The following is a 21,545-nucleotide window of genomic DNA, read 5'->3' as shown; positions in this document are numbered from 1 at the left end:
TACTGCAGTGCCAAACACAAAGGACGCGTCTATTATCAAAGGACACAATGCCTACTTACTAATCATAATAAACCGCTACTTTCCAAGCACTGCCATTTCATTTCTGGTGTGAAACTAAGAGAGCCTAGCTTTTTACCTATAAATAAAAGTCAATTTTATGGATCCAAATGGATATAAGGGAAATCAGGTTGATAAAGAAATTTTAGGCCAGGCATGGTGGCTCATATCTGTAATCCAAGCATTTTGGGGGAGGCTGAGTTGGGAAGATTGCTTGAGGCCAGGAATTCCAGACCACTCCGAGCAAGACAGTAAGACCCCATCTCCACACACACACACACACACACACACACACACACACACACACACACACACACACAAATAGCAACTCAAGAGGCTGAGGCAGGAGGATCACTTGAGCCCGGGTGTTTGAGGCTGCAGTGAGCTATGATGACGCCACTGCACTCTAGCCTGGGCAACAGAGTTCTTGTCTCAAAAAAAAAAAAAAAAAAAAAAAATTAAAAAGAGAGTTTTAAAATCTTCAGTATGATGAATTAAATGGGATCTCCTAGTTATGTGGTTGGAGCAGGAAAATGATTTGCCTATAAGTAAATCAAGAGGCCAGGTATTAAAAATCTGTTTCAAAGGCATTTTAGAAACTGTTCATGTCATTTACCTCTAAAAATGCTTCTCCCAGTACGCTTCCTGCAAAAGACACTCAACAAACATTGAATTGTCACGATTATATCTGGTGAATAAAACCAGGATAAGAGAATCACTTCGAAGCCTCTTTTCTCCAATAGAGGGTTCTGGGGTTTGGAGGGGAGAAGGTACAACCCTTTGCTTCAGGGTGGCCCTCCTGCAGAGATGTGGGTGTCTGGAGAAGTCCGCACTGCCTTAACTCCACGAGGAAATGGACTGGGGGGCCCAGGGACGCCGCTGCCGCTCTGCCTTTGTCGGTCCTTCAACAGAGACCACACCATGGCTGGCAGAGAGGCCGCGAGGGAGGAGTGAGGGGGCCCTGGCTGAAGGCAGGCTTGGTGTGCTGACGTTCCCACGCAAACACCAGACCACCAGCAAGGCCCCGGGGTAGGGGTGGAGTGAAAGCACCGCAGTAAGAGGCAAACCAAAATATTTAACATTAAAAATTAAGAATGTGTGGGCAAACGTAAATGAGAAAGTGGAATTACATACAAAGGCATTCCTCACGCTATAGACCTAAGACCACAGGGTCCCTTTCAGTAGCCTCTTCTTAAGAGGTTTCTGAAGAATTTGTTTGCAAATTTGAAAATACTTAAGAGGAAAACTAAAAGCTCAGGCATTTCTGGATTCTGCTTTTCATAAATCATTAAAAATCATGATAAAGCACATCTGAGATTGGAATACATGAGCAATTTCCTATCTGCGTCAACACGCTCCATTCAATGGCAGGGGAATCTAGACTATGGCTCTGATGGCTTCGGTAGCCACCAGCAATCCCAGGCAGGGACAGAGAGCGAGGCTGGAGGTTTGGGAGGCTCGAAAATGAAAACAGATGTTCCCTCCATCGCCTCTACAAAGGGGATGGACGGACAGGCCCACGCTGGTCCGAAGAGAGAGGGCTTTCCTAGCTCTGTGATTCTCCATGCTTGACGTTTCATCCTGGCCTCCCTTGAACGAGTAACGTGAAAGCACTCGAGGAAGAGGGCTGGTGTAGGGCACAGAGAGGGTGCAGAGCCCCTTCTACAGCCAGACGCACAAGGAACAGAATCCACAGTGAGTGACCGAGCGGGTGTGTTTGCTCCCAGGAGGCCAAACAGGCAGCGTCTGTCCTGAGCCTACAGCCGAGGGGCAGCGGGGAGCGGACCTGGCCGGGGTGGCCCTGGGGCACACTAGGAAGAAGGATCACGTCGGTTTCCCACACAGAGCCTTTTGTAATAGGCTTGAATGTTCCATTACATTTACCCATATTTTATATTGGACAATGACCCCACAGAGGACCAGCAAAATTAATATTGCAACTTCTTCCTTGAATCCTCGAGGGCAGAACTAGTCACATCATAAAATCCTTAATTACCAGAAGCACATGTTTACAGGAAAGTGGCTAGTCTGGCAAATGAGCCTGCAAACAGGTGTCAGAACTAAATGTATACATGTAATAAAAGTGTAAGTGCTTGCTTTAAGTGAAAACAGTTGGCAGGAAATAAAACCTTAATTAAGGCATTTGCCTTCCAACATATCTGGAACTTTGAGGACGGCTGTGCCTGTGTAACATCACTGGGCAGTGACACTCGTGCTTCTTTCATGGATTCAGAGGTGAATGCGACCTGTTCTTCAAGGAGTCTACAGTGGGGTGTACTGAGATACTAGACAGTGGGATTTCTGGTGAAAATACAGGCCATTTGCTTATTTGTTCCTGGAATTATATTCTTGACCTTTTAGGGAACCCTCTATACCGCAACAAAAGCGGTGACAGAAAACTTTGTCTTCCTCCTTGTCCACGGGAAATCAGTTTGTAAAGTCACCTTCCCATTAAGGTTGGGTTAGAGCTCAAGCTACTAGAGAGAAATTTCTAAATTTTATAAAACTGAATTGAATCTAACTTTTCATGTTTGTGCTAAAAGTGATTTGGAGAAAGCTGTCTCGTTTAACTTAGTGATTCTCAACCCCGGCTGGGTTCGGCCCCCGCACCCCTCCCCCAGGGAGCATGGAATGATTATCAAGGGCCGAATGGCCGGCAAGACTGGGATGCTCTGGGCCAATGTGGGTTTTCTTCTTGTTGTTTGCTATGTTTTGAAGGCTTTTAAAAGAGTATGTGAAGAAAAAATAGCTCCCAAGCATTCGTCTACCATAGCGTCCATTGAATTTCCTGGCACCCCTTGTTTATGGAGAAGGCTCTACGTACAGGGGCTGTGTCTCCTCTCTCTCTGTTGCACCAGAACTGCCCAGCAGGGGCCTGAACTAGTGGGTGCTCCACGCCTGCTGGCCAGCTGTGGAAGCTCCAGAGCATGGTGGCAGTTAGTGCAATGACAGGAATACCACCCCCACCCCAATAAAGAGGGGTTAGCAAACCGCACCCTTTGTTTACCAGCTAATCCTAATAAAATCTAGTCTCAGCCTCTTCTATAAGGAGGTAACTGCCAAGAGCAGAGGACTGAGGCAGCCCAGAGTGTCTTGTCCAACATCTCCAAAGCGGAATTTTATTTTGGATTTGAGCAAGGGCCCCACGGCTGTCAGGTGCCAGGGGAGCCTCAGGAAGGAAGGAAGGAAGAACAGCAATCAGGCAGCCAAGAGATGTCTAGGCTTCTTCGCACTGACTTGTCCTTTAACTCCCAGTTCCAAAGGAAAGGCCTATAAACTGCAGGTACATGGTTCTTAAGGTTACTGAGAATTCTGAGGATTTCCTAGGTGGAAGCAACCCATTTTGGAGACACTAACGTCTTAGCTTGTTTTGGTGGGTTTGACCTATTTATGTTTGTGCCTAGAGCCAGCAGTTTTGTTAGGCAGCTCTTTTGGCTTATGGGTAGACGAGGGGAGACAGCTCAGCTGCCTACACTACTGGAAAATACAAGCAGTGCAGGCAGGAGGAAGGCCAGGGGCCACCTGGGGACACCAGCTCTGCTCACAACCGCATCACTCGCACCCTTGGCTCACGTGGTAACTGGTCCACACAGGGCCAGGAAGGTTCGGGCACCTCATATCAAGCTCTCTGCTTGTGCTCTGGCCTCTCGTTAGTGCTTTTCAGCTTTCACTTTGCTCTGGGGCCTCAAAATGCTCCAAAAAACAGCTTCGAAATAGAGCATCTCTCTCCCAGCTGAAGTCACAGTCCACTCACTTCCTTCAGCACGTCCTAGGGGGCCCGGGGGCCCCCCTGAGAAGTTGCTCCTGGAGCATGGACAGAAATCTAAATGGATCTACCAGCTAAAGAATATGCTGGCACAGGACCACAGAAAGACATTGCAATTGTGTCCATCGCTGTAGGAAAATCTTGCCTGTGACAGCATATTATTAACAGGGGAGGAACATACTCGCCCTTGTTCATACATATTCATCCTTCAGAACAAGGCAGTGCACCCGCCAGCAATGTGTGCCACTCATAACACTCCTAGCTTGCTTTTATTTTCTCGGACCTCTGGAAAATATTAAAAGAATGTTTTGTGATATCTCTGGGGAGAGAGGGCACATGCCATATGTCCTTTTTCAGCAGGAGCTGAACACGAACACTTCATGGGGCAATCTGGTGTTTTGGCTGAAGTTTCATACCGTGAGACCCGAGATGTGAACTCGTGCAAAACAAATGCAATCGAAGTTAGAAAGAAACAAATTAATTCTGGATGGAGAAATGGGAAATGTCTATTGCGAGAAGACCAACACTGTCGGACTGAGATGCCATCCCGAGCCGCGGACCAGCTAGGAGAAACAGCACATGGCCACCACGTCAGACCTAACAGATGACGAACACTGGCGAATACCCAGACAACCCACAGTGCGAGGGCAGGGCAATCTGCTAAAAATGGGGTTTTCTGCTATAGTGGAAATAAAGTTAAAATGAGTTGGATTTACTATCGGTAAAAGTATCAATGAAATAAAAAATTACATAAACACACACATACTTGTATGCACGCCTCCATCCACTACCTTAGGAATGGCTTTCCCAACGTAATTTCCGTCTTGTTTATATAAGGCCAAATGCGATGAGTGTGACTTTGGCTCAGCTAAGCCACAGTCTTCCTGCAGATACCTTACTAGAGGCAGTGGAGTAGAGTGGTTAAAAGTGTGGGTACTGCTCGGATCTATGTCTTGCTAAGTACTTATCAGCTGAGCAAACTTGGGCATTTAACTTCTCCAGGCTTTCCACCTATAAAATGGAGACAATACTGACATTGTGGAGTTATTATATTAATTAAATGAAATGTCATAAGTGAAGGGCTTTGTAGATAGTCTGTGCTCAGTAACTCATGGTTGCTTCTGTTCTGGAAAGTGTGAGGCCCAGGAATGTGATGGGACATTGCCTATGTGTGGCACCCGTGCACCAAATGGTCCAGCTCAGTGGTGGAGGAATGAGAGGAAGAGAGGAGAAAGGTGGCCCGGCAGCATCGACTGAGGGATTCTTCCAGCTGCCTATTAGTCCCGCCCCATGGGTCTCTGTCACTGTTGGGAGTATCCCAGCCTAGCTGACACGGTGGGGTGGGGCAAAGTGTGAGCTCCCCTGCCCAAGGGTAGCTTAAGGAGGGTTCCATGATCTCAGCTGGGGAAGCACCTTCTAAAAAGTGGCAAGGGGTACACGGAGCACATGAGTGGATACTGGCCAAACTGAGAGCCCTCATGGCATCTGAGGCCCTGGTAGATGTCCAGCTCTAATATGGCAAGAATCCATGCTTCTAAATCAAAGCCCGTGGAAGAGAACAAGGTCTGGATCTTCTAGGCTAAAGCTTTCTTGTCTGTTTTCTAGATCCAGTCATCTGCTCTGAGTGGAGTGTAGAACGTGATTCTTACAGAGTGGTGAGGAGCTGATAGGGTGTCCAGCCCCATTGTGGGCACAGACAAAGCAATAGGCAAGTGCGTACACCCCACGCCAGCCCCCAGAAAGCCAGAGGACACAGTCTCTCAAGGAACGAGGCAAGTTCCCCCTGACTTTTCAATACCCTTCCCACCCAGCTCTGAGAAGCAGTGGCTGGCTGACCAGGCCCCCTAAAGCAAGCAACTGCTCCTAAAAAGAAATCCAGGTTTGAGGCTGCCTTAGTCTGGGCTGTCACTTTATTAGCTGTCCCTTCTCCATCTAGTGGCCACCAGCTACTGTCCTCAGTTAGTTATCAAGAACCCAGGGGTTAAACCGTTCCCTTTGGCCCACAGAGTACCTGGCTCATTCATTTTAATACATTTTAATGTATTAAATACTACTTTTGTTGGGGGCGGTATATATGCATTTTAAAGCTCTTCAAGGTTATTGTATGTATGTAATTTATGATAGTACACTTTGCAGACATAAACTCTATACGAGAATGATCTGACCTTTACAAAATATGCCAGAAAAAGTATGTGGAGAGAAACTACTTTATATGTTTTTTTTTAACAAAATAAAAAGACTTACCTGAAAGAGCTGGCAAAATTTTGCTGAGTACATTTGAAAAAAAAATCAAAGTCCTTAATTTATAGACTATCTTCAGGAACCACTACATTTTTCAAATCTGTTAGATGGGCTTTTCTTTTTGTAAAAAATTTTTTTGCATCTGGGGTTGAGACAATAAATTATTCTGTATGTGTCACAGACCGCAAATAGAGAAACAATCTTGGAAAACGTAACGCCAAATGTTACCTTTAAAGTTCAATGCAAATGATATCCTTCTCACCTTTCCACACATTCCTTGACAACAGCAAAGTTTCCATCTCCTATTGTTCTTCCGACCTTATATCGCTCTGTTATTGTGGCTGGAATCTGGAAGCCTTCTTCCGACACTTCTGAAAGAATCATTAATACTTTTTTATTGGTAGAAAAGGGAACACAGATGTTGCACAAGGAAACATTTAGAAGTATCATCTAATAGACTGGAACTGATTCAGAATCAATCTATCATTTTTCGGTACAGTGAGGCAACTGTCACCCTCCCTCGCTGAAATTGTATATACTCAACAGTTTTTACTAAGACAAATGATAAACTCAAAGGAAATGTCTGGGAATCTACCCCCACCCATGCGAGAGCAACTTAGGTTTTCTGCTGCAGTGGGGAAGGAAGGAAGTGCGGAGGAAGTTTTGCTCTTTCCACTTCATGCAACTTGATCAATAACATTTACTGAGTACCCACTGTGTACAGAGAAATGACATTCCTACGTATGGCGCGGGAGGAAAATGCAGTTCGCAAGAGACTCTGGGCTGTTTGGCATTGTACAAGCATGAAAAAATGCCTGCTGTTTGGACACTCAGCTTTACTACATCCTGAAATGGAGATCTCCGTAAAATTCCTTACCAACCGAGCCCTGATGGCCACCCCTCCCCAGTCTCAGTGAGCAGATTTCAGACAAATGTTCTCACCAGCAACCTGTGTAGCAGATGTCGAGTTAAAATTATAATATCTATTATGTCTGTGAACGGAACAGTTTTGTAGTTTCAATTATGTTAGTGCCACTAACACAACACATTTTCCCCCTGAAAATGCATTTTGAAATATTTTACAAATGCCTAATAATACTTTAAATATCTAAGACCATAAAACTAAATAAGCCACACTTAAGTCACATAAATATGCTGGATAACCTTTAACATCTTAGGGGTGTAAAAAGCCTTTTATAGCGGGGCTCTAAAATGTACATGCTTTAAAGTTATAAATCCTAGCTCTCTCCCTCAGGCAACCTGAATACAAAATGTGATGGAAGCCTCGTGTGTTTTCTAAATGTGCTCCTCTTTTGACCTTTCATCATAAACCAAGCCTGAACATTTCTCCTCAAAATAAAATTAAAACCTTAGGCAGTGAATGGGCTTTCTTGGTGATTTTTGTATTCACATTGACGCTGTATTGTTGCAGAAGGACAAACGCAGACTTGCAATGGTCAGATACCTGCATTAGAGCCTTCATTCTTGCTTTGTGATGATGCTGGGTCTGCATCACTCTGGATTCTAGAGTGGAGGCAATTTCTGGAAAGTGTTGAACAAACAGCACACTCGCTGCCACTACTTTTGTCCTTGGCATTTGTCCTTGGCTTCACCTCCTTATAGGTGACATTCCACTCTTACCCCACTATCAACCATCTCGGTGGCCTCCAGAATAAAGTGATGGCCTGGGCCAGGCCCCCCCCACCTCACCCCCAAAGAAGCCACGATCTTGCCTCTGTTTGCGGGACTCAGCCTGGGGATTTTTGTCTACTGCAAAGCATCCACATTTACAAAACATCTCCCAGATGACACAATCTTAAGGTTCTTCACTCCATGGGTAAAAAAAGTAAATATCCCTGGGATATTTATTTCCAGTGGGAACATTTGCTGAGACACCCATCCAAAGCACATGGCTTGAGATTTTTTGCTTAGGGATTGATAAAAGGTACCTTTTAGGCTTCTGGCTAAGAAGACCAAGCCAAAGGCTTAGGTCAAGAATCATTTCATTTCATTAGGGGAATACATAACACATTAGAACAAAACAGACTTCTAGGTGGCTGAATTTCATAGTTCTGGAAATGTAAAAACGTCTCCTATTGCATGGTAATATTGCATGGTAGGCAGGAAATAATTATTATGTAAATCACATATCTCATTTAACATAATAAAAGTGCTTCCCCCAAAGGGTACTTTTTGGGGAAAAATTGAATCATATCACTTAAGACAATTAAGAGGAACTGATTCGTTAACTGTAGCTTGACTGTATCACTTTTGTACTTTTCCAAATACTTTCCCATAATTGATTTGAGCCTGATGACAACCCTCAGGGAGGAAATAGTTACATATTACAACCTATGTTTTATGGAAGTGGAACTACGATGTGGAGAGTTGAAGAGCCTTGTCCAAAACAATCCAGTGAGTTAGTGAAAAGTCAGTTCTGGAATCCAGGTCATTTGACCACAACACTGAAGTCAATGAGCTCAGGGATATTTTTGAAATTGCCGCCAATTAATCCTTTTTATAAAGTCATACTTTCATATCTTAAGTTAGAATACATCTGTGGGACTGGAACAGTCAAGACAGTAAATTGTCTTTAATACACTAAAAGTGAACATAGGCCGGGCACAGTGGCTCACGCTTGTAATCCTAGCACTCTGGGAGGCCGAGGCGGGCAGATTGTTTGAGCTCAGGAGTTTGAGACCAGCCTGAGCAAGAGCGAGACCCCGTCTCTACTAAAAATAAAAAGAAATTATATGGACAGCTAAAAATATATATAGAAAAAAATTAGCCGGGCATGGTGACACATGCCTGTAGTCCCAGCTACTCGGGAGGCTGAGGCAGTAGGATCGCTTGAGCCCACGAATTGGAGGTTGCTGTGAACTAGGCTGATGCCACAGCACTCTAGCCTGGGCAACAGAGTGAGATTCTGTCTCAAAAAAAAAAAAAAAACAAAAACAAACAAAAAAAAACAATAATAAAAGTGAACATTGTTTGGGAAAACAAAAGCAGCAATTATCTGCTCTCATTTCCACAGCAGGAAATAGCTAGCCTTTTTAGGATACTTAGACGTATCCTAAGAAGGATGTGAGACATCTCCAGATTGGGGCATCTCTCTCTTCTCATTCCCACAGAGTGGACACCAGTCCCTGGAGGGAGCCACATGCAACCCTATCCTCTTGCCATCAGCCCTCAAGAGCTGTTCAGGCTTGTCCATGGCATTCTGCTTGACAAGTTACGGTTTTTTGGAGCAAATTTAGCCAACCCATCCTCTGCCTCCTCAGATACCAAGTCCCAAGCTCATCACCTTCTCCAGGGCCATCGTTCTCGTCCATCGAGCTGCAGACTTTGGTGGACGCAAGTGAGGTAGAGGAGCCGCCATGCTGAGAGCTCTGTGAGGGGACAGGAACAGAGAATAAAAAACTGGGTCAGAGTGCCCCAGTCTCCATTGCTACACACAGCCGGGAAGCTCGGGAGGTGGCTTCGCCCACTACCAGGGAGGATTTGGTATTAATGCTTGGAAATAGAGGTCCTCGGGATATTCCATAAGGGCCACGTCTCCCTCCCTCCCTCCGTTCACTAATAATAGGTTGTGGTAACAGGATCAGGCTAATTATCATAAACTTGAATGTTCCATGACTTCTTATTCCTTTTTCTCAAAATTAGCATCCTTCAGCCCACTGTTAGGGTTTCACAGATTTTAGGCATCTCACCTCACTCTTCCACAGTCTATCAGCAAATAGGCCTCAAAGTGGCACCATTCTGATCTATCCACTACTTCATCCTAGTCTTACAATAGAGCAAAATTTCTCTTCAGGTTGTTTTTATAAAATATCCTAAGAAACAAATATTCGGCCTTACCACAACTTTGGGAGAAAGGTCAAAGAGTAGATTTGTTAATTCCACTTTGAGGTAAAGACACAAACACTAAGCAAGTTACCGGTTTGTTAAATGTTACATAATACGTCTGAGGTAAAGACAATAATAAAAGCCTAGGCCTGTTGATGTCCTCATTATTATTCATGAATTTTGACCCAAGACCCACGAGAGCAAACAGGGTAACAACTGTATCAGAGAGCTCAGAGGACCGAACAATACCAAATATTTAATATCATGACTGGCTGTGGGGCAGTACTTTAACAATGAATTTTTCCAGCTCTGCATCTATTTCTTGAGAAAACAATTTGCACATTTCCATGCTATTTCTAAATAGTGAACACAGCTTGTCCTAAAAGATCTTCCTTCTGTTTCCCTGGGTTAATCCACGTGGTTGGCCTGACGGGAGGCGCTGAGGGGCAGCAGGGGCTCAGGTGCCGGCTGTCTGTGGAGCAGAGAGAAGGGAGAGAGCATCTGTAGTTGAGTTAACAATGAAGAGGTGGCGAGAAGCAGCGTTGACCTATTTTTCCTCTGCTTCCCTGTGTCCCTTCAACCTCCTCCCCATTCCATCCAGCCTTAACTGTGCATGAAGTGGGAGGGAAGAGAGATTTTATATAATTTCATTGTGCCCAAGAGTATCCTGCATAGGACATGCAAAGATTTTAGTTTTCATTAAAGAAATTAATATAGTTGGGGAAGTTCTACCTACATCACTGCAGGGCCATCTGAGTCAAGCACCTCGGTGTGACTAACATGAGCATGTCCCATTGGCAGGCCCATCCAAGCTGACAGTTGACACCATGGGGATGAAAGTTAAAGTAATAGTTATAATGCATCTGCTTTCCCACAGAACATTCTAGAAGTTGTGTGATTATTCTTGTATACCCGTGATTGCCACACAGTTTGTGCAATGTGCCCATTATTTTCCAATATCATAAAAATCCCCCCTCAATAAGCCTGATGACTTGAGCTATTTTTCCATCTTCTCTCATCCAGCCACCTTTTGTGACCAGCAGCACACATTTGTCACAGGGCAGGCTAGAAAGAGGGATTCAGATCGGAATGTTGAAACAGAGGTTTTCTTAGTGTGACGCTAACTATGTATTCATAACCCCCTCTGTTGAAGGGACTGTAAACGTATGAGCTTCTAGGCCATGCTCTGCTGACTTTAATGGCTGGATGTCTGTGAAAACCTTGTATTTATAATATTGCAATATGAGGCCAAGACAAGGGAGATTTATTACGTCGATGACTGGAGAAAATAAACATTAACATAACCTCATTTGAGAAGGTGTGTTTTCCAGAACAGTGAGATCCTTTATCCCTTGTGTCATTGTTTTTGCTGTAGACATAATGGTGTTCCAAGCAGAAAAGCACTAAGGAAATGTCTAAAATGTAGACCTCTTCGGGGCTTTCTGGTCCTTGAGCTTCCTCCAGCAGCATCACAAATGGTGTTTAATAAAGTAGACACATTGTGGTTTGGGGTGGCAGGTGCTGCCTTGTCATGTGGTATTTTAAATTTCAGAATACAAAGACACATTCTTCCATCAAGCACCCAAATTAATAGACCAGTAGTGTGTTTCCTAGCAAAGATGTCCACAATTTAGATACTCAAATCCAAAAGCTTATTCTTTTAATAAGAGCATCAGATATTCAATACAGAGCTCTGATCCAAGATATATGAAAACATCTTTTAAACTGTAACATTCTATAAACTTGCTGGGTATTATTCACTAACTGCGTTATCAACCAAATGAATTGCATTTTCAACAGTGCCACCAAATGGCTGATACCCTGAACTCTTGCCACAATGCCAGCTGTGTTTTCTCTGCTTTATGAACAAAAACTTCTCAAGGTTTCTAGGCTCTGTTTTTTAAAAAAAATAAGTATGGTTAATACAAGTTTGCTTATGTTTATGACTGCTTATTCTCAGCTTTGTGCTTTTGCAAATGTACCCCAAGTCACTTCAAATTTCCTGCTGTCTGAGAGTAACAGATGACAGACGATTTTAAGAGAAAAACATATTTACTGACAAGCAGGGTAACTCTGAAAATTAAAAGTTCTCATTTTATTTATTATGCTGAAATAGAGTAAAATAAACATATTAAACTACAAATGGTGTTATTTCTTCTTTTTCCCAAAGAAATCAGACAGTTAACACTGAATATTTTTCCAAGACAATGACCATTCATGGACTCACAGAATTTCAGGGACTGGGTTAGACCTTAAATATTACCTATTCCACCCACTTCCATCCAGAGACTAAATTCCCCTCTGCAGAAACCCTGGCTGACGATCAGATGGCTTCTGTCTGAACACCTCCAGTACTGAACACTCTGCTTCCTGAGGCAGCTTTTCATTGTTAATGGGAAGCAAAGTATAGGAAGTTCTACTTTAAGTTATGTTGAAATGATGTCCCCCTGCATTTTCCATTTATTGGTCCAATCTCTCATCTCTACAGTCACCCGGTCCAGGTCTAATCCATTTCTCCCATGACAGTGCTTCAGGTATTTGGAAATAGCTATCGGGCTCCTTCTGTGTTTTTCCATTTGAATGTTCCCAGTTTCTCTGGATGACTGTCTTGTCGTGGGGCAGGACTCCATGACCCTCTCACCCCTGTGGACGCACGCTAGCTGTCAGTATCTCTCTTTCAAGCTGGTGCTCAAAACTGAATACAATATTCTAGGTGTGCTCTGACCAGCACAGAGCAGAGAAGAACAGAGTTTTCTTTCTTTCACATCCAAAATACTATGGATGGAGCCATAGTATTTTAACCTTACACTGAGCTCACAGGTGTGTAATGTCTCCCTGATCTGTATTTGAGAGTTGTTTTGGATCAAGTCCAGGACTTCACGTTTACACATGTTAAACGTTATCTCTGTTACATTCGTATCCTTCTAGCCTGTTACTTTTTGGATTCTGATTTGGTCACCTAACGTTTTTGCTCTCTCCCCTAGTTGAAGTCATTTCAGGAATCAGCGTGGCTCTTTGAGTATGGTTGTTACTAATCTACCTAAATACACTAACTCGGACCTTGCTGGAATGTGTTGATTATTATCCATAGTCTGATTGAAGGATTTTGAACATAGTAAAGGAAAAATGTGTAAGTTCTTGTTCTTTAGAATTAACCTAGTAAGATTAATCAGCCTTTGTTTATGACCAGCAGAAGCTGAAAAGCCCACCTGTATTTCTGATTGCTTATAAAGGAAACCGATTTACCTATTTGGTTTTCTGAACAGATAGATACACCATTTTATAGTCTACATGCTGATAAGATTTTATGTTTGCTTCAATTCCAAGGCATCCGGGTGTACAGTACGAAACGTAGTTATTTTGGAATTTAAAGCAATTAGCTGCTCTGAGAAATGTGACATTTTAAATATCATCACCCCCAAGCTGATTTAATGGGAACCATTTGGGCAGGTTGCCGGCACCTGGATGCTTTTATGGCATACCTTCATAAAAGCACGGCCCTAAGTAAGAACACATCCTAAGTGTAGCTATTTAGCTTGAGATCATATAACAGATGGAGAACATATCACACCTTTTGAAGTAAGTGAGAAAACTGACATAACAGCTCTAACCACATTTTACCAAGACGTATCTGATGACTATGTAGTGAAAAACAGCTCATTTTAAATGGTAAGAGTTTACTCCTGTCATTTGTATAAATGTTGCCACTCATCTGGGGTCCACAATGTATAAAGATTTTGAAAATATCCAATAGATAAAATTGATCTAATAAAGGTAGAAAATCTCCCCAGATAACTTTAGCTTTGGCTGGATAATTTCACTTTTTCCACTTCACATTTTGTCATGGCATATAGTTATTACTTTGTTGAATTTATACTGCTTTGGAAAATGGTTCCAAAGAATTTAGAAATCAAGTAGTCACTGTCACATCATTGCTAGATCAATTTTATAAAGGAAACACAACTAATAAATATTTAACAAATTCAAACAGTTGTCTTGGTGACGATCACAACTTTAGGTCTACAGAAGCTCTAATGATGACCTCATATAACAAAATTAAATAATAATCTTGGTGTGGAAAGCTTCAGTCCCATAAGGTTCTATGTGATGTAGAAAAGCCATACATTTATTTACTTCCCAGGTGAGTATGGAATAATAAATTGATGGCATCAATCTGCAATTACTAATAAGGCTCCATTGTTTGAAACAAGGCACAAAGGGAACTCCTTTTTCCAAATTCCTTTGTCTGCACCCTTCATAGCATGTTCAATGTAAATAAAGTTTACAGCACAGACAAGCATGAGCAAAACTAAGAACAGATACTGAAAAATGTAAAATGTTGTCATAAAGATTTGGTTACATTTTTTGAAAGACAGAAGAACTGTTACTCATGAAGTTGGTTTACTGAGAGGAAGAGAAAATGAAAATGGAAACAATGGTATTACATCTATGTTAGTGAAGCCACGAGAGCTAAGATTTCAAAAATAAATACATTCAGTTGCAACTAGATCTATACTTGCATCTACTGTCCAGTCACTATACTCAGGCTAAGATGTATAAATTTGTAATCTGAGCTATTTGTTCTGAAGAGACTGTACCATTGGATAGCCACATGCCTCCTCTCATAAGTTACTCTTCATGAAATCATAGTTTGGAAGGGGGCCAGGAAGCCATCTAGTGTATTTACTTTGGATAGAATAATTTTTCCATGATTTACTTCTCAAATGGGATTTCCAATCTATAATGAGGGAAACTCATGACTCTTCCAGGCACCTGCTACATTTTATTTTAAACTCTAGTTATATTTAAAAAGTTTAGGCTATGTGCAGTGGTTCATGCCTGTAATCCTAGCATTTTGGGAAGCCAATGCAGGAGGATTGCCTGAACTCAGGAGTTTGAGACCAGCCTGAGCAAGAGCAAGACCCTGTCTCTGCAAAAAGTAGAAAAATTAGCCAGGGATGGGAGGGCATGCTTGCAGTCCCAGCTACTCGGGAGGCTGAAGCAAGAGGATCACTCAAGCCCAGGAGTCTGAGGTTACAGTGAGCTATGATGACGCTCTAGCCCAGGTGACATAACAGATAAAAAAAAAAAAAACAAAGAAAGAAAGTATAAACACAATTTGGAATTTTTATAAATTTGGAAACATTCCCTCCAATTGTACCATTATTGCTAAGGACATTGATTGATTACATTTCAGTTATGCAAATAATAAAAAGAACCAATTAAAGCAAACTATAATTTTAAGATTAAAGTAAATCTACTAAAAATCTTAGTAAAACCAGAATTCTGAACTTCTATAATAAATTTAATGTGAAATATTTTTTCTAACTTGACTAGCAGAATTTTTTCTCTTCCCTTATATCCTATCATATCATAAATGAAATAGATTATGATTTTTTTGTTCTAAATGAAAGTTGGGGAATAATATTTTATTATTATTTATTTAATTAATTAATTTCATTATATTTTAAAATTTTTATGTATTTAATTATTCAGTGATATTAAAGTAAATAGCATGTATACATACACACACAGACATATACACATACACATGCACATTTTTTTTCCTGCAAATTAGATGATCTCGGGAAAAATGCCTTCAAACCTGGGAAACATCTAGTATGCTTTTAAAAATGCATGTTAATTTTTTTTCAACCAGTTACCAGTAAGTCTGACAAATTCATCCTTAAGGCAATCCTGAGAGGAAGGTATATTACTGATTTTAATACAAACAACTAAAACAGAATTCTTCATCAGATAATCTTATTTTGTTGTTACTGCCAGTATTTTATACTTTAGATGTCATGTGGTACCATTCTGCAGTAACTCAAGTGTCACTTGCTGATGCTATTTACAACACAAGAATGCCATATACATGATTATGGAGGTAACTCTGACCCCACACGGTCATTTTAATTTCAGTGTCTGTTTATCAAACTTTCTGAAAGAAACTCACTGAACAACATAGGCAGTTTTTCCTGTTTATTATATAGTTATTCTAAGGTGTTAGGTGTCACAGAGTTAACTTCAAGAGGAATAACATGGTCCAGTGTGAAACACAAGATACATTTTACAATGAAACCACAGCACAAAGTGATGGAACTTTCAAAACTGGGTAGTTAAATGAAACATTTCATCAACTTTAGTTCTACAAAACTCCGCTGATGGACTCGATGGATGGATTAAAAAATACATTGCTGTTTAAAACATTTTAACACCAACTGGTTTTTTAAGAGAAGAATGCACATCCAAGCAACTCAAACTGTAAGCAGAAAGTATGTAACTTCTTTATAAAAATTGGAGCCAAATTTACAACATTCATAGTGTATTTCAAAGTAAGAGTCCTTAGAAAAAATAAACTCAATTCTTTGCTTGTTGAAGAGCACAAACTCTTCAAAAAAAAAAAAAAATCACAAGAAAATTAACATTCATAGTTATTCACCTGTGACCTTCAGATATCTCCTACCCTGTCTTCAAAGACATTTTGTGGCCATATATAATACAAACATTCATGTATTACATGCATCATTTATACTATCTTGAAATTTATCCATCATCTTTACTAAAATGAACCACATTTTAAAGACACCATACGTCATGCACCCTTAAAAGTTACGCTGAGGGCCTCTGATTTCGTACTTTTTCCACATGCATTACAGGCACAAATTACAAATATTTTTCAGCTGACAGTATAACACACTATCTCAGGCAATTGGTATGTTGTATTCAGTATATCTCTAATTTTCACACTATACCTCTGTGGGATAGCTCAGTCAAATACAGTTGTCACTAACATGCACAATTAGAGATGCTACCAAGGCTAATGCAAATATGCATAAATGAGCAAAAGTATGCATATGGAGTAATTCATTCAATTAACATTTTCAAGTGTATATATATTTATGTAGATATATACACACATATAGCAAGTATATTCAAAATTTGTCAACAGTTTAGAATAGTGTTTTGAAAGAACATACAGAATTGCCTTACAGGTTATCTGGCTTTGTTATTAAATTTACTTCAAATCAAATATACTCTGAATTGTCTTCTATTTATGTTTCAACATAATACTTGACTACTCACAACTCAATGTTTCTTTTTTAGTGAATATTGATTGACAATCACTACAAGTCACTGACACACTATAGAAAAAAATCAGAGTATTCAATCATTTTAATAATTGAGCACCAAGACATAACAATATTAAGCAATAATGTGTAGTTATATTTAATAGTTAACACAATATTGGATTTGGCTGGATTTCAAATTTTTTGTTTATCTAGACTTCATTGTTTTGATAAATCAGTACATACGAATATTTGGAGCCATTTGCCATACTAGTTTAGCACACTGCTCTTGAACTTAAATGTGCCCCAATTAATATGTCACAGAGTCACACTTTATGACATGAAGATTTCATGTCATACAATTCCACAAGAGCCAGTAACTTATAAGGCTGTATCACAAATACCATACTTCACTGTTTATGGTCTGTACACATACACAAATACAGAAGCAGACCCATGTACACACCAAGCCCAGCAAATTTACATAAATACCCACACACCTGTATAGATATATGGCCACATATGAAAAATTTAGCAGTCCACTAGTTAAAATATATGCAATTATTTTTCAGGAATATTATTCTATATTTTCATTTGCTTTTATTAAGAAACGTGGCTTGTAGAATTCACTGTTTTTAAGTAGAAAAAAAGAAAAAGAGCCCAATCGTGTATAGATCTGCAATGGATGCAGCCAGAATACCCCTGCTGGTTAAAGCAGGGAACACATACAGTACATCAATGCTGGGTCAAATATTTTTAGAAAATGTTATTTGGTTTCTTAATATTTAGATGAGCACACAGCCAATATATGTTCCCTCCTGCTTAGGTGATTGAGCAAGACAAAGAGGAACACACCACGTGGCTTCTAGAACCACAGTCTTTTGAGTTCATACTGAACTTCACACCTTAAAGTTTCGCATTTCTAAAATGCTGAAAGCAGGAGAATATTTCTAATATCTTCTTCTAGAATGTCTAGCTCAAAGAAAAAAAGTGAGTGCAAATGAAAAAGTGTCAAACTTTCAACTACAGCACGATGTCTTCAAAACACATTTAAGGATTACCATAAGGACAAAAATGCACGGCTTTTGCTGAAGTGCTCTCCTGCTCAGTAGAACAACTTTAAAATTCAGTACCTAATTTTTTATAAAGAATTCTACAAGTAAATCTTAAGTGCCTATAAATCACCAATTCAGTTTCACCAATGAACTGAAAACTTCTGGTTTGTTGCTAAGAATTTTTTATTTCTTCTTTAGTATAATAGAATTATGCCCTGCATAGAAAGAGATCTCAAAGTCTATAAATGGTGTGGTGTTTCAATCTCTGAGGGACTTCAGTTTCAAAAAGTAAATGATATATATATCCCCTGAACAGTCCTTTAATAAAAATCATATGTTCAAAAGATTAAATGCTGGAGAATAGCATTTCCCTTGGAACTGCTTTAATGGAAAGTTGGCCATGATATCTATCGGCAATTAGTACAAGTCCAGTTTCTTTTTGCCGTGTCTAAACAAAGCCAGGGGCTTTATATCAATTGGCAATATCTGCCACTTATCCAGAACAAATAGCATTTATTGGGCTTTTCTAAGCAGCAGTTGTCCATAAGATTGACAGTGCAGGGATGTTAAAATTATTGGAATTTATTTTTGTTCTGGACCGTCTGACCCCACCAGATTTAAATTAACTGTTCCACTGCTTTCTTTGCATTTTTGACAGTTTAGTCAAATACATACTAATCTTTTATGGACTCGACTGTATTAAGTAATGCATTTTACAAAGACATAACTAAAACAGACACCAGCACAGGCAACCTCACAGATGTTTACTGTTTCAGCTAAAACAAAGCAGCCTTTTGATCTCAGCAGGAGTCTCTGGTCATTTCTATTGGAAACAGTTTTAAAACCTGTAGTCTGGAACAGGTATTATTATGAACTGTTCTTTCAAGATGGAATGGTTCAGTTTGCAGTTCTCAAATAACCTGCCAGAGAAGTGTCTTTCTCTCCAACAGACAGGATAATGAGGCACTAATTATTATAAGGCTAAGTTTTCAAATGCTGTTAGATTGCCTGGACGTTTCTTCTTCTTCTTCTTCTTTTGGTTGGAATATTTTATTCACTTGTAAAGTGAGATGGTAACATATGTAACTACAAACCAGATGGTAAAATTTGCTAGTTGAACAATTTATCAAGTAGATAAATCAATAACATTTAGAACAGTGTATGACAACTGAACTTCTCTCCATCTTGAATCAAACGCTTTTAAATTCAGTTTTCAAGCAAAATTTGAAAAAAAAAAATTCATGTAAAATCCTCCAAATGGCATCAAACATTTTTAATTTATCACCTACTGAGATATGTCAAGCCTGGAGAATATCAAAAGCATGCTTCACAAGTCTTAAATTGTTAGTGTTTGAACTAGTAAAAGTAAATGATCACTAGGCTATGGCTTAAATACAACAGACCATACACATTAAATTAATTTTTAACATTCAGATTTTAAAATTATTTTATTTCTAAGCAAAGCTGACTACAATGTTTAAAACAGAGGACTAGAAGAGCAGAATTAGTAGGTTAATGTTTAACAACGGGTTATAATTATAGACTTACTTGGTTTAACACAAAAGGAGTTTTGCATATGGAAATTTCCAAAACACCAGCAAGATCCAGGATTTATCAGAATGGAGATTTTAATATTCTGGGCCTAATTTATACAGCACCATTTAAGATAATTTTGCTTTTCAAATTGATTTTTTGGAAAAAGTCCAGACAAACTTTTTTTTAGCTCTGCATGTGAGAAAAAAAAATCCTAGCTTCAGCCTTGGCACATTTGAAAAATTACATAAATGACTGTAGTCCATTGGACATGAAGAATATTATAGCAATGCCACTGGACAAGTTTTTCATGTTGGCATAGAGCTTAAGCTATACTCATGCTGTTTCCAGATAACTTTAATAAAAAATAAAATTTACTTGACAACAAAAACAAGGAAAGTTCCTAATGCTTAATTTTAGAGTCTTCATGAGATGTGTCCTTGTCATGAGTTTTTTCGTCTAAGATATACCAACTCACAAAATGATAAGTGGCTTTTTCTACTCTTCGGGAAGAAAAAAATCTAACTGAATATTTTTATTATTTTGCAATTCCAATTTTAAAAAGAATATAACTTCAAGAAAAAAAATGCCGCTAATGCCATTTTAATATGCTTTACAGAAAGTACAGAAAAATCTATATGCCTACTTATGATTAAAAAGATATCCCATCTACAGAAATTATGACTCTATATTGCTGCTATGTCATTAGCATGTTCTTGTACTCCATCTGGGGTTCACGTATGAAATTCATCTAGAGCCAGGCCGCATATGAAAATCGCAGCAATTGAGCAGTTTGTTATTCAAACGTTCCCCAACCAAATCAATGCAGGAGATATTTAGAAGAAAAATCTCTCCTTCAAGGATAAACATCATGAATATAAAATGCCTACACAAGTACTTTTGTATGATTTGGTCTTTATCATGTCAAGGTATGCAAAACTGTTTTGTGTATGTTGCTGTTAGACTTTTGCTTAGGAAATGTGAAACCTTCACCCAATCACAAACCATATACATTGCTCCATTGTCTCTTTTACACTGAGTCTCCTACTGAATCCAAATCATCCGAAGAGAGGGGGCGGTACAGGTCCTGAAAGATGAAGGGCGGTATAGATTTGTTTACTTGGCTTTTCTGGGTGCCCTGTTGCTCTCTTGGGAGCAACAATGAACGGGTATCCTTTGGTTTCTAATATCATTAGACCTTTTAACGTCACCAACTTGGGATACGAGAAAAAATAATAATAGAGAAACCATCTAAACAGACAAAATGGTGCCGATTTCGCCTTCTTGGCAAGAAAATGCTGCTTGACCTACTCATGAGGTTTTGCCTTTCACTGGTGCCCAGCGGAGTTTGACGGCCCCTGAGGTCTGTCAAGGCCAGCTCTGCTATTGTGAGTCTAGACAATTCCTCCTTGAACACTTCCTTCCCATTCTGGGCAGAACTGGAACTTGCTTACCTCACAAAATAATTTCTTGGGAGCCCCAGCTGGCATTCAGCAAATTCTGGTCCCAGAGCAGCAACTCAAGCATTGCATTTGCATGGCACATAAACCCAACGCGAATTGCTTTTTTAAAATTTTATGTTTGGACAACAGAAAGAGTGCAATATTCACCCCCCCCACCCCCCGCCATCCCTTCCCAATGCTCTTTCCCTGTTCTCCAAACACTCAACTCATCACCTCCTCTCTTCTTCCCTCCTGCCCCTTCCTGCTACTAGATCTCTCTGTCGGTAGCCAGGCAACCAGCTCAGCTCTGCAGAGAGTGTCTAGAGTTGGCTTTTCTCCTATTTCGTACCACCCACTCCTCACATCATCTGGCTGATCAGATAATCTACAAAAGTCAGGGATGTGGGAGTATAATGGGGAGCTTCATTCAACCTACACAACGCAACACATTTCTTCCTGATGGATTAAGAAATGGGACCAAAAAAAGTTCATGGGTGGGAAAAGAGCCTCCAAGATCTGCTTCTGTGACCAAATG

At 40.1% G+C, this 21,545-nt stretch overlaps 1 protein-coding gene across 2 annotated transcripts in view; it reads right to left on the bottom strand.

The window, feature by feature from the left end:
* DCLK1 (doublecortin like kinase 1) overlaps window positions 1-21,545 on the bottom strand; it is a 307,997-nt gene that overhangs the window by 50,666 nt on the left and 235,786 nt on the right. The window contains exons 7-8 of one of the 2 annotated variants that reach the window (XM_045567186.1): window positions 9,369-9,453; window positions 6,327-6,435 (exon numbers count right to left, since the gene is read on the bottom strand). In XM_045567186.1, the coding sequence (XP_045423142.1) occupies window positions 6,327-6,435; window positions 9,369-9,453 (194 nt within the window). Of the gene's footprint in view, window positions 1-6,326; window positions 6,436-9,368; window positions 9,454-20,029; window positions 20,656-21,545 lie in introns of those variants that run through there. The other variant, XM_045567187.1, reaches the window with a different exon arrangement.

This window comes from Lemur catta, chromosome 13, assembly GCF_020740605.2.
Source record: "Lemur catta isolate mLemCat1 chromosome 13, mLemCat1.pri, whole genome shotgun sequence".
In the NCBI taxonomy this organism is placed as follows: Eukaryota; Metazoa; Chordata; class Mammalia; order Primates; family Lemuridae; genus Lemur; species Lemur catta.
The sequence above is the reverse complement of the archived record's forward strand: the minus strand, read 5'-3'. Positions and strand labels throughout refer to the sequence as shown.